Source organism: Solanum verrucosum, unplaced genomic scaffold (genome assembly GCF_900185275.1).
Source record: "Solanum verrucosum unplaced genomic scaffold, falcon-dt-bn FXZP01000196.1, whole genome shotgun sequence".
NCBI classification, from domain to species: Eukaryota; Viridiplantae; Streptophyta; class Magnoliopsida; order Solanales; family Solanaceae; genus Solanum; species Solanum verrucosum.
Genome location: NW_026020420.1, coordinates 4,609,084 through 4,627,268, shown reverse-complemented (window position 1 = coordinate 4,627,268; position 18,185 = coordinate 4,609,084). Strand labels below are relative to the sequence as shown.

Below are 18,185 nucleotides of genomic sequence, written 5' to 3'. Positions count from 1 at the left end.
AAACGCCTAAAAAGACATTTGCATAAATCAGCTAATATTAAAGGGTCCGTTTTTGTTTGCTGTATTGTGTGCCAAATATTACTTTTTACATTTCTTATTACCTATATTATTTCACCAATTATATATGCTTAATTTTGTATTCACAGTGTAGTGGGAGGAATAAAATCCGTCTATTTCTATAATAAAAGATTTTGAGTTCAAGCTTTAAAACGAAGAAATTTTTAATAATAAACATTTCTCTTTTTGACGCATCATATAATTAAAGTCATTGTGAGTATAATATTGAAAGTCTATTTAGTTAATATTAAAATAAGTAGACTTTGTTAGTTCCATAATTGTTTAAAAGACTCTACAATATAATACTATCGTTGGTCCTTCTTTAAGGTTCTTCTTAATTTATTCTCCATATTTGTTTTTAAAACGTTACTTTCTTGACTTGGTTCTTCTTTTAAGGTTATATAGTTTATTCTGGTTATTATTAAATTACCACTTGCATAATATTAATTGAGTGAAGGGGTTACATGAAACAACCTCTTTATCTTAATATGATAGGTAGAGGTGTACAAAATCGAACCGAAAACCGAATCAAATCGTAAATTGAGTCAAATCGAGAAAAAAACCTAACTAGTGGTTGGTTTGACTTGGTTTGGTATTGAAAAAAAAAAAACCCGACTATATTTGGGTTGGTTTGGTTTTAACTTTAAAAAGTCAACCCGAGACCAAACCAACCCGACATTATATATATAATTTTAAAATTTTATTTTATACATAAAAATATTTACTTTGATATAATTTTTGAATATTTCTTATACTTTTTCATAGTTTTTATCTTTTAATATATTATTTCAAGTTTGAAACTTAGAATTTTGAATGGTTCAATAAAGATTATAGTTCACATATGTTGGTAATTATAATAAAGCTTAAATTAAAATCAAATTAATACTAATGCAAAAAGAAAATCAATTCAACACTAATAATGACAATTATATTGAATATTTGTTCTTTGGTTTTACATTGGTTTAGGCAATTCAAATACATAATCTAATTTTAATTTCCTTTAATATTTAGTCATGTAACTAATACTTATTAAACTTATTTTAGCATGATTTAGTACTTTTAAATTATGATCATTTTCATTATGACTTGTTAATTTGCAATATTTGTTTTACGCGATTTCATTATTATTATTTTTTTGTTGGATATTTTAGTGTCATTACTCATATCATATTTTGTGTTATTTTCTTAAGAAATACCTTAGATAGTTGTATTTTGGTAGGACTAAAGAAATATTTGAAATACAAGTAAATTATATGTTTGTATGAATACTTTACCGAAAAAACCCGAAAATTCGAAAAACCCGAATAAATCCGAAAAAACCCGAGGTTGAAAAACCCGAGTTTTATTGGTTTGGTTTGGTTTATATATTTAAAAATCCGACACAAATGATTTGGTTTAATATTTGAAAAACCCGAATCAACCTGGTCATGTACATCCCTAATGATAGGGGTAATATATGTGTGAAGGCACCGTCCTCCACAAATTAAATTAAATTAATCATATACAATTTTAATTTAACTTATATATATATATATAATAAGTGGAAATATCTACTACTTAGCACATGACAAGTGTTGGATGATATGTGCTTAGATAGTATTGGATGATATGTACCTTTAAAATTTATATTATTGGACAATTTAACACAATTAATTCCCTACTACTTTATTAGCCGAAAAGTTTGACCTCATTTGGGCCCATTTATTATTTATATGTTTTCAATTTTCAATATATGTTGACTATCTAATTCTTTTTTCAACCTTTTATTTTAAACTTCTTGAAATTTAATTACCTATTTATTACTCTCTCTATGCACTTTTAATTGTTATGATTTCCTTTTTAGAGTCAAACTATAAGAATTTTAACTAATATTTTACAATGTGTTTTTTCATCATATTCATACGCAAAAAAATACAATTTATAGTACTTTTTGTATAGATTTTGCATATTTAAATTTTTTGTTTAAAATATCGACTTAATACAATCTGATTTAACTTTGAAAATTAGTCAAATGGACTTTCAATAAGCACAACATGACAAATACAAGTGGACAGAGAGAGTATATTTTAGCTACAAAATATATTAGAGGTACAACTTTATAAAAAATTTAAATTTTTATTGCAGTGACTCTTGAAATCTTATCATTGTCATATGAATTTGAACAAATTATATATTATTAAAAGTTACGTAAAAGATGTTATAAATCACAATAATTAGCAATAAAAAATATTTTAAAATCATATAAGAAATTTGGTTGACTAATTGGAATAGAATAAGTAACATGTACTATTTGAAAAATAACGTCAAAATTTCTAGAATTCACAATAAATTAACAACTGAAAATATTTATGATTATTCACGTGAATTGAAACATGAATAACCTATATTATTCAAAACTAACACAAAAATACTATAAATCACAACAATTTAATAACTTCAAATATATTTTTAAGAAAACATATAAAAAATCGACTGATCTTCAAATTCCATTTATATCACATAAATTAAAACAAAAAAAATTATTATTTATTGGGCCCATGCTGGCACGGGCACCAAATATCTATATATATGTGTCACAAATGGAAAAGTCTCAATCAAGGAAGCAACATATATCATTTACAAATTACTTAAAAAGCATTAAAAATTACAATAATTACCAATTTAAAATATTTAAAAGCTATATAATAAAATACGTTGACTCTCAGAATTCTATCAGGCTCACATATATTGGGATAGAAAAAATAACACATATCATTTTAAAATTACCAAAAAAGTATTATAAATAATAATAATTAACAACTTAAAAAATCTGAAAGACATTTTAAAAGGGTAAATTTTGTAATTTTATCCATATCACATAAATTATGACAAAGTGACCAGTAATGTACGTTATTCGAAAGTTACATAAAAATATTATAAATCACAATAATTAATAACTTAAAACATTTTTAAAAAAAATATGAAAATTTGGATGACTCTCCAAATTTTATTTGTGTCACATAAATTGAAACAATAAAAATAACATATATTGGGTCCATTTTAATTTATTTGTCTTATTTTATTTTATTTTTATATTTAAAAATTGCCTAAAAATACTATAAATCATGATAATTGACAATATAAAATATGTTTTGAAAAAAATACAAAAAATTCCACTGATTCTTGAAGTGAATCTATCATAAAAATACCATAAATCATGATAATTGATAACATAAAATATTTCAAAAATGTTGTATGTGGGTAGTCTTATTATGCTTAAATAGCGTCAAAGAAAGTACAGGTTTGTGATAAAAATAAACTTATTCCTTTATCCATGCAAATAATCGCTTCAAAAACTCGGTTATTAGCCCCAAAACATACCATTTATATTATTGGGCCCATGCATAGCACGAGCACTATTATCTAGTATATATATATATATGCACTTAGGGAAAATAGTATTTTGGTGGTTTAGGCTAAAGAATGTTTATTTGATAATGCTTAGCAGATTAAATAAAAGAAGGTTAATCATTTGGATTTGGAAAGATTCATTTGCATCTTGGTTAGTCAATGGAGAAATGAGTTTTTAATTAATCGTGACGTGGATTCAAAAAATTTAAGTTTATAAATTCTGAATTTTAAAAAAAAAATACATATGAAATTCTAAATAAGTTATTTATACATATTAAATAAATTTCTTAAAACAAACAATTTTTTTGGCTAAAACTATTTAATTTTTCCGAACCTATAACTAGAAACTCAAATATTTTTTATTTTTTTTAATTTAACGTTATGACGCTAGATAATCTTATGGATGACATATGTCTTGCGTAGTTAACATTTTTTCATAATCAAGTCTTAAATTTAAATTTTAAAATAAATACGATACAAATCTAAATTAATCCATTCAAAGAGGTTGTCAGAATATGATAATTAAATCAAGTTATTTTATTTTTATTTTTTATTTTTTTAAAAAAAAAGTAAAATGAAGCTGTTATTTTTGGGAATATTTTGGTACAATGGAATTATTTAAGCCTATGGGTCATTGCTCGTTAGTCGTTACCATCAAAAGTTGTGACAGAATAGTAGATACTATTTATTTATTTTTAATTAAATGTCTTAAATTTTTATTTTAAATATAAAGTTATCTTTAATAAAATATGCCTTAATTAAGAGTACTCCTTAATTAAATCTAAATTAGAACTTTTCGATACGAATTTGAATTAGTAAATTTTAATATTGATATCGAATTCCGGGTGATAACAAAAAAGAAAAGTAGTGAAGAAAGCTATTGCTCCCTTTTGTCCTAACATAAAATATGAGAAGTGAGTCTAAAAATATCTTCAATCTTTTTAATTTGTGACAAGTCACTTTCAACAAAGAAGGTATCCAAGGGGGAAAAATGTCCAAAAGTACAATAATTAAATATAAACCTTTAGTAAGAAATTAAATGTCAAATTCTTAAACCTTTGATTTTTAGATTATTCTTTTAGATTAAACACCAAAGGTCTAAATATTTAGCCGCCTCTATCATGAAGCATTTTACATCCAATAAAAAAAATAGACACGGATCTAAATTTAATCGGGCTTTAATGTGTGTATTGAATATTTAAAAAAAAATACCAAAGGTCATGGTAGAGCGTGGTATGTATCCTTATATTCTTAACTATAGATCTTGGAATTAATCACTAATAATATAGTCGTCTTTTATAGAAAACATTTTACCTCTCAAAGTGTGGCTTATCGCTTTAGTTGGACCCAAAAATAGTACCAGTCTACCAGACACCTGCATCCGAATCAAACGGTCCATTTTGGAAAATCTAAACTAAAATATGTGCTGTATAAGTTTAATTGTTTCATATGTAATATTTGGAAATTTTGAGTATATAATTTTAAATATAAGTGGTTATCACTATGACAAAAATTTAAACCAAAACTTCTTATTAATTACGTATTTTTTTTCTTTTTAATTCTCTTTTTAACCATAATTAAGCATCATTAAAGCTGTGCTAAATCATCATTAAAAGTTGTACAAACTAAAAAGTTAATGGTACAATCAGACGTGACACAAACAGATCATTAATATCTCAAAAGGAAATAAAAGGGGAAAAAAGAGTTTAGTCAGTTAGCTTTTGATCTTCCTTTAAAATATTCTTTGCCCTTTATTTAGTTTTGTACGTAGCGAAATTTAAATACATCGAATCGAATTATCTTTTATATGTATATATAAATAATATAGTCTTTATTCCGATGGCTGGTTTATACAACACATCACAAATGTGGGAATATGTTTTTCGTTAAAATATGGAATTTGTGATTTGTGTCATCTTATATAAAAATCTTTATTTTTATCTCTTCTATTTTGATATGAAATTGTCTAAAGTATATCAATCTTAATTTGATTATGTTCTGATATGAAATTGTCTAAAGTTAATTTATAAGGAAGTACCTAAAATATTAGTCAAGAACAATCGTTGAATGCAAATAAATATTACTCTCCCTATTCATTTTATTTGTTCAATTCCCCTAAGAATCGTACCAAATGTTTCGAATATGTCTTCATTTGTATTAGGGTGTACATGATCGGGTTGGTTCGGGTTTTTCAAATATCAAATCAAATTATTTGTGTCGGATTTTTAAATCTATAAACCAAACCAAACCAATAAAACTCGGGTTTTTCAACCTCAGGTTTTTTTCGGATTTTTCAGGTGAAGTATTCATACAAACTTATAATTTACTTGTATTTCAAATATTTCTTTAGTCCTACCAAAATACAACTATCTAAGGTATTTCTTAAGAAAATAACACAAAATATGATATGATTAATGACACTAAAATATCCAACAAAATAATAATAATAATAAAATCGCGTAAAACAAATATTGCAAATTAACAAGTCATAATGAAAATGATCATAATTTAAAAGTACTAAATCATGCTAAAATAAGTTTAATAAGTATTAGTTACATGACTAAATATTAAAGGAAATTAAAATTAGATTATGTATTTGAATTGTCTAAACCAATATAAAACCAAAGAACAAATATTCAATATTATTGTCATTATTAGTGTTGAATTGATTTTCTTTTTGCATTAGTATTAATTTGATTTTGATTTAAGCTTTATTATAATTACCAACATCTGTGGACTATATTTTTTATTGAACCATCAGAATTCTAATTTTCAAACTTGAAATAATATATTAAAAGATAAAAACTATGAAAAAGTATAAGAAATATTTAAAAATTATATCAAAGTAAATATTTTTATGTATAAATAAAATTTTAAAATTATATATATAATGTCGGGTTGGTTTGTTCTCAGGTTGGTTTTTTTAGTTAAAACCAAACCAACCCAAATATAATCGGGTTTTTTTTTCAATACCAAACCAAGTCAAACCAATCACTAGTCGAATTTTTTTTCTCAATTTACGATTTGGTTCGATTTTATACCCCTAATTTGTATATTAGGTCAATCACAATTTTTCCATAGATGTAAATTTTCTAAGGAAAAGTCCCACTTGTCGTTACAAAAATTCCACAAAAATAGATAGGTCATATAACGTGCACGGTGCGTACTCCCTCACCTAGATTAGATATAGATATAGAATAAGAATCCACAATTTTAATTTTATTTTATTTTTAATCTGACTAATTTAAAATCAATGATAATAATTACATATTCATTATAGTTTTATACATAGAATTTTAAAATATACGTACCTTGTTTCAACTAACTAATACTCCCTCCATTCCATATTAATTTAATTTTTGAGGCATTTTTCATTTTTCAAATTAACTTAATTGTTCAGTTTTCAAGACTACATTTGGAGTGTTCTTTTAATTTTACCCTTCATTAGTTAGTATTGAAATTAGTGATTAATTAATATTTAATTATTTTAATCATAAATTTGACAATAATTAATAAGGGTAAAAATGAAAAACTATGTTCAATTTATGTCTTAATATACCTTTTTTAAAGGGTGTGAAACACCTCAAAAATTAAATTAATATGAAATGGAGAGAGTACAAATTACGTCAAAATACTACCAAAAATGATATAATCATTTAAAATAACAATCCTATCATAGTCAATGCCATTAATTTTGGGACCATATTAATTAGCATCTTTTTTTTTCTTTCTTTTTTCTTCATAAAAATAGTCAACTGGCACCGTCAACGTGATTTCCGCAATTTTTATCTACGTCATATAATTATTCTTCAGTCTCTCGTCATTTATATGACGTCAACTTCTCTGTATTATATGAGTCCTCCGTCTCAGTTTATGTGATATTATTTGACTTGTCATCGAGTTTAATGAGGAATAAAAGACTTTTGAAACTTGTGACCTAAACAAATCGTAGATATTTGTGTTACTATAAATCATCTAATTAAAGAAAAAAAAAAATTTAATATGAAATCTTTATTTAATATAAAAATATGTTAGTTTTTTGGTACGAATGAAAAAGAAAAAAGAATTATATAAATTGGAACAGAAAAGTATAAGAGGTTATTTGTGACTATTTTAGATTGGATGGGTCGGATAACTGTCACGACCCAGACTGTCGTGATTGGCACCAACACAACCCTGCGATGGGAAAATCTCTATAAGGCCATTGAACATTACTTGACCTAATTATACTTGACCGGATCTTTATCCTCAAGATTGTGGCTGGTTCCGATTTAATTAAGGGATGATTGTACCATAAAAAAAAAGTTAATTTGAGATTATAGATAGGAAACAAAGTAAATACCACTATTCATTTTGGAATTAAAATATATGGGGAGTTCAAATTGGGAAATAAAGTGATGTCAATTTTTTATTTCTATTTTTTGGAATGTCAATAATTGTGCAAAAAAAAAGGAAGTGGAGGATGAACTGTAATGAGGCAGTAAATTTCAAATTGGGAATCAAAGAGTAGGTGACCTAGTTTGAAATTTGGCACATATACTATTGAATGTGAGCTTACTAGCCATGTGAGAGCAGTTGAGGGAAGAATCGAGAATGAAAGAGATACAGAGGGAAAAATGAATTAACCGACTTACTTTAATGAAAGAGATACATAGGGAAAAATGAATTAACCGACTTACTTTCTCATTATCCCAAAAGTTCTATTTATACACAGCTAACAACTAACAGAAAATTAATTACTTGGTAACTAACTCACTAACAAACTTATTAACAAACTAACTACATCAGCTAATTATATACAATATTCATTTCATCACTCCCCCTCAAGTTGGGTGATGGAATATGTCCAACATTCCCAACTTGAACAACATATCACTGTGTAATTGCTTTCCTAAAGCCTTGGTGAAGATGTCTGCCATTTGTTCTCTGCTTGCTATGTAAGTAGTTTTGATAAGTCCCTCCTGTAGTCTTTTTTTGATGAAATGGCAGTCTATTTCTATGTGTTTTGTTCGTTCATGATACATGAGATTTGAAGCAATTTGCATAGCTGCTTTATTGTCACAATGGAGCTCTATAGGCAGGTCAATCTGAGCACCAAGTTCCTTTAATAACCCTCGCAACCATACTAATTCTGCCACTGTTGTTGCCATACTTTTGTACTCAGCTTCTGCTGAACTCCTTGAGACTGTGTTCTGCTTCTTGGACTTCCATGATACCAAAGATTCACCAATTTTAATACCAAAACCTGTGACAGATTTTCTGGACAATACACACGATGCCTAATCCGCATCACAAAAGGCATTGATTCTGCCTGACCTTGTACTGCTCATAAAAAGCCCCAAACTAGGTTGCCCCTTAATGTACCTTACTATATGTATTGCTGCATCAAAATGAGACTTCTTTGGGGTATGCATAAACTGGCTCAAATGTTGCACAACAAATGAGATATTTGGTCTTGTCATGGCTAAGTATAAGAGTCTCCCAATCAATCTTTGATACACTATTCTATCATCTAACTTATTGAGTGTCATACTCTAGGCTTGTCAGCTTCTGATTCTGCTCAAAAGGAGTTGTAGTTGGTTTTGCTCTAGCTAAACCACACTCTGACACTAACTCTAAAGCATACCTCCTTTGATTCATTAAGATTCCACCCTTTGACCTTGCAAATTCAATGTCAAGGAAATACCTTAACTCTCCGAGATCCTTCATTTTAAAGTTATGATGCAAGATGTCTTTTGCTTCTTGAATTAATTTCTCACTATTTCCAGTGATCAAGAGATCATCCACATATACCAAAATGATTGCAATACCACCAGTAGCATTTGTTTTAGTAAACAGTGAGTAGTCCAGTTTGCTTGAACCCTGAGTGTGTGAGAGCATTGGTTAGTTTCAAATTCCACTGCCTATTGGCCTATTTTAAACCATATAAGGATTTGAGCAGCTTACAAACTTTGTTCTCCCCCTGGCTGCTAAAGCCGGGAGGCAGGGTTATGTATACGTCTTCAACTAGTTCACCGTGGAAGAAAGTATTGTAGACATCCATATGGAAAAGGGACCAACCTGACTGAGCAGCTAGAGCCACAACACATCTGACAGTGACCATTTTAACAACAGGAGAAAAGGTGTCATGATAATCTAAGCCTTCTTATTGAGTGAAACCTTTTGCAACCAGTCTGGCTTTAAACCTCCCAACACTACCATCAGCTTTGTACTTGATTTTATATACCCATTTATAACCTATAGGTACTTTTCCCAAAGGTAAATCAATAATTTCCCAAGTGTTGTTGTCACTGAGGGCCTGTATCTCTTGGTCCATAGAAAAGATCCAACCACTGTCATTTGCAGCTTGTGCAAAAAAAGAAGGCTCAGTCATGGAAGAGGACAATGTGGAAAGGTAGGACCTGTAAGAAAAAGTGAGATTAGAGTATGACAGGGAAGTAGAGATAGGATGTGGGGTCATGGAAGAGGTGATATAGTCAGTGTGCCAAATGGGAGGTTTAATGGATCTGGATGATCTTCTTTGAGGGACAAGAGAAGGAAGGGGCAAAATAGGTGGTGCAACTGTTTGAAGGGCAGAAGATGAGAAAGACAGTAGTGAAGAAGTGTGATGAGGATCAGAGGATGGAATAGGAAAGCAATCATCTGTAGGATGAGGAAGTGGAGGGAGAGGAGTAGGAAAACAATAAGGATGAGATAAAAGGAAGAGAATCAAGAAAAGTGTGTTTAGGATGTTTGAAAGGAAAAACAGTTTCTCGAAACGTAACATCTCTGTTGACAAAAAAGGAACCAGAAGCAATTTCATAAAGTCTGTAACCTTTTTGAGTGTCGGAATAACCCATGAAAACTGAAGGGATAGATTTAGAGGAGAATTTGTCAGTGACATTTGGTTTGGTGGCATAACATAAGCATCCAAAAACTCTAAGAATGTGCAGGTGAGGAACTTGATTATGAAAGACTTCATAAGGAGATTTTCCTGCTAAAACAAAAGAAAGAAGTCTATTGATTAAGAAAGTAGCAGTAAGAACACATTCCCCGCAAAATTTTAAGGGCAGATGAGCTTGAAACCTGAGTGCCCTTGCTATCTCAAGAAGATGTCGGTGTTTCCTCTCAGCAATGCCATTTTGCTGAGGGGTATGCACACAGGTACTTTGATGGATAATACCTAAGGAAGAAAAAAGGGAGTGACATTGGTTGTTGAAGAACTCCAAGCTATTATCTGATCTAACAATTTTAACAGTTGCTGAAAATTGAGTTTTGATAAGATTAATGAAAGCTAAAATGAAAGCACAACCTCACTTTTATATCTCAACAAAAATATCCAAGTCATTCGTGTATAGTCATTAACAATGGTAAGAAAGTATCTATGACCATTGTAAGTACATTGCTTATAAGAGCCCCAAACATCCATATGAAAAAGTTTAAAAGAGGCTACAGTTTTCTTAGTACTAGAATGAAAAGGTAATCTAGTTTGCCTTGCAATGGGGCAAACATGACAAGAAGGAAAAACTTGATGTTGGAAAATAGGCTTCAGAGAGGCAATCTTTTGGAGGACAGGAACATGAGCATGTCCAAGTCTCAGATGCCAAACAGAGGGATCAGGAGAGGATGAGGAATTCGAATTGAATGAGGAACTGGAATGAAGTGCAGTGGAAAGTGATTGTTGCTTGGTAGATGATGAGAGCATGTAAAGACCTTCTTTCTCCTTGCCAATCCCCCTCACCTTGCCAGTGCAAAGGTCCTGAAAAAGGCAAAAATGGGGATAAAAAGACACACCATTTTAGTTCTTTAGTTAGTTTGGAAATAGATAAAAGGTTATATCAGAATTGAGGAATGTAAAGGACATTGTGGATATCATGATTTTCACAAAATTGGACATATCCAGTGTGAGTAACTTCAGTTGTATGTTCATTAGGTAAATGCACACTGCTAGAAACAGAATGTGCAGGAGTAGGGTTGAGTAGTGTATCCTTGCTAGCAACCATGTGATGTGTAGCCCCATAGTCCACAATTCAGGAAACTGCATCATTACCTGAAGCAAAACAAGTAAGGGATGTATTAAATGACGAAAGAGCATTACGGGTAATACCTGCCATGTTAGATAAAATCTCCTGAGGTGCAGAATCTTTGTCAATCAGTTTCAGCAGATGATTATATTGATCAGGTGACAAAAAAGACTATTATCAGGAGTAAGATCCTGGTTCTCATTACAAGACACATTATTCACATGAGGCCTTCTATTTCCTCCAGAATTCTGTGGTCTGTTATTGCCAGAGCTTTGATCCCTGAAATTTCTGTCATCTACCCATTTCTTCTTAGTGAACTTGTAGTGTTGAGGGTACCCAATTAACCTATAACAATTAGCTCTTGTGTGATTTCTCAGGTGGCAATGATCACAGTATAACCCTGTGCTCTAGTTAGATTTATTGTTGTGAACTGAGGCAAGTGCAGTAGGATCATGAATCTCTAATTTCTGTAGGGGCAACACACAATTGGATATCAAACTAGACTGCATTCTCTGACTTTCATCCTGCATAATCATGTTATATGCTTGATTGAGGCTAGGACTAGGAACTGTGAGGAGTATCTGACTTCTAGATTGAGCAAAGCTATCATTTAACCCCATCAGAAACTGCATAAGCTTTTGCCGCTCCATGTGTTCTGCATAAACTCTATATTTATCACACTCACATGTTGGTAATGGTACTAGGGACACGTATTCATCCCAGAGGTTTCTCAACTTAGAATAATACTCAGAAACAGTGAATGTTCCTTGACTCATGGTGCTAATTTCTCGGTGAATCTGATAGATCCTAGTTAGATTGCGTTTATCGAACCTCTCTTTCAGATCCTTCCAAATATTATATGCAGTGTATGAAAACATCAGACCATTGGCCAATTCTTTCGAAATTGAATTCGTGATCCAGGATAACACAAAGGCATTACACCTCTCCCACTCATGTTCTAGATCTCCTTTGTAATGTGTCTTTCGACAATTTCCATCAATGAAACCTATTTTATTCTTCGCTAACAGTGCTACTCTCATGGAATTACTCCATCCAGTATAATTCTCAATACCAGTAAGTTGTAAGAAATTAAAATACTACTTGGTGTATCTGATGGATGCAGATACAAAGGATTTCTGGGGTGAATATTTGTGAATCTCTCGATCTGTTCTGGAATTGAGGTATTCCTCTCTTGATTCGAAGTTTCTGAGGAATCGACTCCAGCTCCAGCTCCGTTCGCCATTATCGAATCGAATCGGTGATGAAATAATGATTTTCTGGTGATTTTGTGTTTTTCGATGAGTGAATTATCGTCGGTGACCAACTGATCTTCCAATTCTCGAATTGTGCGGAAGAAAAAAACTCTCTAGAACAGCTAGAATTTCATCGGAACCTACAGCTTTGATACCATATTGAATGTGAGCTTACTAGCCATGTGAGAGCAGTTGAGGGAAGAATCGAGAATGAAAGAGATACAGAGGAAAAAATAAATTAACCGACTTACTTTCTAATTATCCCAAAAGTTTTATTTATACACAGCTAACAACTAACAAAAAATTAATTACTTGGTAACTAACTCACTAACAAACTTATTAACAAACTAACTACATCAGCTAATTATATACAATATTTATTTCATCATATACTTTACAAGATAGTCACCATTTACTACAACCCAAACAAATAAATTTTATGAAAACTAAGGCATTTAAAGATATGGAAGCAGGTTTAAATGACTATAAAAATGGAGTCCACATTAACTCCAAGGTTTTAACAAACAACTAACCAAACTAATGCGGAAATTCAACCCCTAAATCTGAAAGTCATTGTATCAAAACTCTACTAACGACAAGTCTAAGAACAAGGGGTACAACCCCGAAACTAAACAACACCTTTAAGAAATAGACCGAGGCCGAAAAGAGTGGACTTAAACAAGAAAGATCCATGGCAACCTGAAAGAACTGACTTACCCTTGAATCTGGTCACGCTCATTAGTCACCTAGCTGAAGTCTATCAATAGCCACCTGAAGATGCCCTGTACTAAACAAAGAAAGAGCAAGTGTAGTATCACTACACAACCAAAGTGTACCGGTAGGATCACCCCGCTATCCCAATAAGTGAAACACATGCAAGTAACCACAACATTATAAAACAGGCATATACTGAACATATACAATATTAGTCATCTTTTCAGGATCAATGTAGCATCACACATTCTCAATAATACACATTGGTTATTAATTTAGAGAAACATACAGTTTTCCAATATCAATCATCATTAGATATGAACGTAATCATCACAAGTAGATACACAACACAATTCATGGTCCTCTCACGGAACCCACACCCAAACTGTTAGCATACCGGAACGTGGTACCCGATCCAATGTATATGTCGGAATGTGGCAATCGATCCCATCATTATATCGGAACGTGGCAACCGATCCCACAATTATGTCGAAACATGGCAACCGATCCCAATTAGTGTGTCGGATCGTAACACCCGCCCGTTCAACAAACCACAATCATAATCATAATGTATATTCTCACAATCATACAACAAGAGGTGATTCATGGCATACAATTATTCAACTATCCTCATTTACGATTAGGGTGATCAATAATGCAACATTCGCATACATACATGCATTATAATGAAGCAATTACAAATATATATCACACCAACATGAAATCACAACCATCATCTACCTCGAAAACTTGATCCTTCCCTTTACGGATTCGTTCCGCTTGTTCTTGGTCTACAAACAATCATAATAACACGGGAATCAATAAGCAATCACTAATTAACCAAATTGCTAACAATTCTATGAATCTTAGATCATACCCATGATCCCAAGTATCCAAAATATGGTTGTTTCCACCATAGATTCCAGATCAAAACTTTTCCTCAATGATAATTACCCAAGAAACTACGTTCTACGGATCGAAATACGAATTCGGGGAGTGAAAAACTCACCTTTAGCCTCAAGAATGGTGGAAAACATTCAAGAGTCGCCTTGGGTTAGTTCCTTAGCTCTAAAAATCAAAAAGTGCAGAATGAGGTCGTTTAGGGGTTTATTTACGACCTTAAATCGCGTCTGGCCCGCCACAGCGTCAAAAACCCCCCCCCAAGGCGGCTTGCACGAATCAGAGAGCTATTTTAATAATTCCAAGACCCCCATTTCACAACACACCTCTAACCAACGACACTCAAAAAATCCCCTCCACGCTAAGATCGATTCCGGGAGTTCTACTCTCCCAAATTCAATTCTGTAAAGTCATACAGATTTTTTAACGCGTTATCTATCCGCTCATGTAATCAGAATTAAGAATAAATCACCCGATTGTTACCAAATTTCCCTACACTTCAAAGACTCCGATTTCCTCCAAATCTTGACTAGGTTGAGAAATTTCAAGTTACTACGAAAAAGCTTTCTTGCCCCAATTCTTTCTCCATTGGCTTTTCTCTAATGACGAAATCAGGTCATTACAATCACACCATTATTAGCGTTTATTGAGCTTCATTTTTTTTAAGATGCTAAAATTATATATTAATTTTTGAAGGCTTGGATTAAATTCAATAACTAAAAATGATAGAAATCGGCATAAAAAATTTGAATATCAAATTCGGACTAATTTGAAGTTGATTTAAAATAATATAAATAAATTTTGAAGCAAAATTGTGTTCAAATTTTTCACAATAGGTTTATGATGATCCGCCATAGTTATAATGATTTGGTGTGCAAATCATTCGAATTTAAATTAATGAAAAACTTATATTACTATTGAATATCGAATATCAAATGAAAAAAATAAAAAACTATTTCATCAATGTTTTTAACGTTGGTCTTTCAAACGGATTAGACAATAATCATCAATTATCTTAATCAATTGTTGGTCTTTCATTAATATAGTTTCTACTTTTTAAGTCTCATTTTTTTATTTTTTTTAAAATATTCAACTCTCCAAAACTACCATAGTCTGTTGGCAATTTGGCATTATAAAATTACCAATTTGCATAAAAATATTTGCTGGATAGGGATTAAAGTGGACTAGGAAACGCATTTCCTAAAGTTTTGTATACAAAATGTTATATTTCTAATGAAAGATTTATTATATTTGTCTCTTTGCAACTTTATAGGATTCGCATATGTTAGTGTTTAACATTTATGATAATTTAATGGAAAATAGAAATATAATCATTTGAATTTTGAATGGAAAGATTCAATCAGATTTTGGGCACTCAATTACAGAAAAATTAGTGGTGTGTAAAAATAGAATGTGTGACACGATTCAATTATAGTAATTTTGGCTCTTTTATGAAAAGGTCAAGGTTAATACTTATTTGATATTTATATTAAATTATATTAAGGCCAGTGGAGGTCATATCTGAAGAGAGAAAAAAGCGAGATTTTTTTATATTCTTAAAATGTAAAAGTACTTTATTTTAAAAAATTAGAACAATACATGTATCTAAATACATATAATATATTATTCTAACTAAAAACGTTATTATTCTAACTGAAAAATGTACGAATAAAATATGTATTAGAGTGTAACTCTATGTTTATGGATGTATAGGTATGTGTATCAAGACTGTATATATGTGGGTGGACAGTGATGACTAGAGTTATTATATAATCATGCTACGTTATTTTATTTTTTTCAAAATGCCACTATAAAGAACTATAAAATTTGGGGTCGAGATCACTGGTTCGAGTAATTTTTTCAACAATATATAATAATTAAGTGATTATATATACATATATATATATATATATATAGTATGAAATACTTCCCTTATTGTTAAATAGAGTTTTGTCTTGAATTTTCTATTTTATTTGAATTCTACACAATCGTATTTGAATTTAATATAGTGAAAGGGACTCTTGGTGAAAAAATTTCGCTAGCATAACAATATGGTGATTAAAGAATTTTGTTTAGGGAAGGATTTTCTTTCAATAATTTATATGATTTTGTTTATATATTTTTTTCCTATTTTTAGTTGTTGTAAATCAGAATTATTAGCAATGAGCCAATGACCAAGACTTCTTATAATTGATGGACTTAGGTGCTATTATTAATTCATCTATTACTACACCTTACCAATTTGTAGTAACATCATCAAATTTTGTAGATACCACAACTAATTATTGGTTACAAAATTAGGTTAAATTGAAGGACTTTTTCATTACAAAAATAGTTTAGTGACTTCCGTATAATAAAGTGAAAAAATGAGTGATTATACATGAAATTGATCCTGATCAATCCCATTTTAAACGTACTTCCCCAGTTTTCCCATTAAAATATAAGGGGTGTGGTGGGGGGATAAATAGAGAACTTGTCGATAGGAGTGCTTTACCACTAGAATAACAACAAGTTAAACGGTATATACAAAATATCTTGGCACGAGTTACCATTAAATTATTAGTATATGGTTGAATAGTTGAAATTCATTATTCACTCTTAAGTAGAGGTTTTCAAGTTTGAGCGGTAGAAAAATACACAACTTCTTGTTAGAAAGTTGTTTATCCCCTTATTGGACTTTTTTTTTACAGAATTGAATTTAGATGAATCGAATCAGTTAGATTTAGGATTATATATAATTAAATTAAATGTAAAAAAAAAATCATGTCAATTTTCATATTATAGTATTATTCACCTACATTTTATCTACTAGAACATGTAGTTAACAACATCATTTCACCATATAATTCTACAACAATGAAATGAATTGAAATATTTTTATTCACAAAAAGAGCTATATGTATAAAGGCAATAATCGATGAATTGCGTTAATAAAAATCTTACCTTTATTACCATCTCCAAGCTAAGAATGATTGGATATGGGAAGGGCGCTTCCCTCTTAATCGAGCTGTAATTACAAAGTTTAAATCATATAGTCGAATTAGTAAATTTCAAATAACAGAAGATTATTAAAAAGAATTACAATATTAATTACACCACGATAAAATCTAACAAATAAATATAATCTAACTTGAATTATTCTCATGATCATCATGAGGATTATATGGCTCCATATTAAGATCAAAACCTTTATTATTTTCTTCAACATTTTTTTCATTCTCTTTCTCTTTCATGTCTTCATTATCTCCGATGATTTCATCGGAGAGTTTTTGATCAATCTCCTCCGTCATTTTCCGTCCACTAGTGCTAGCTCCGTCAACTCTATTGAAATACTTAACGGCAACTTGTATTCTTCGTAGTATCGCGAAGAATTCTTCCACTTCCTCTTCCCCTACCTCCTCCGTTAACTCTTCCGTTTCCTCCTTCGGCTTCTTCGTAGCGGACGTCGAAACGACGTCGTTGTTATCCGGTTTTCTTTTTTCTCCTTCGCTTTCCATTGACGAAATTATGTAGTAGAAGACTTAGGACTGAAAGAAGTCTTTATTTAGAAATAAAATAGACAAAAAAAAAAAAGTATGCTAAAATGACAGGTCTGTGCGAATTTATTCGACATGTGATGCAGTGAATGAGACTGTTCTTGGGGATGTGAGAATTTATATGTGACGGACAAATAAAACTTTGGGAATTTAGGTATGTAGTGCCATGAATGAGACTGTTATTTGCTTAATAGAGATTTTGATATGAAAATATGATGCAGTGGATGAGACTGTCCTTTCTTATGAGAGATTTTGGTACGTGCTGTGAGAATTAATATGTGAGACAAATAAAATTTTGGAAATTTAGATATGTGGTGCAATGAATGAGATTG

The 18,185-nt window shown here is 30.5% G+C and overlaps 1 protein-coding gene across 1 annotated transcript; it reads right to left on the bottom strand.

Moving 5' to 3' along the window:
- Positions 1-17,387: 17,387 nt before the first annotated feature.
- On the bottom strand, positions 17,388-17,834 carry LOC125806796 (protein NIM1-INTERACTING 2-like). The gene has a single exon (XM_049486548.1). The coding sequence runs from the start codon at positions 17,812-17,814 to the stop codon at positions 17,443-17,445; it is 372 nt and encodes a 123-aa protein (XP_049342505.1). The 5' UTR covers positions 17,815-17,834; the 3' UTR covers positions 17,388-17,442.
- Between the last annotated feature and the right edge of the window lie 351 nt (positions 17,835-18,185).

Coding starts and splice junctions, on each gene's coding strand:
- LOC125806796 (XM_049486548.1), bottom strand. CDS start 17,814: ATGGAAAGCGAAGGAGAAAAAAGAAAACCGGATAACAACGACGTCGTT.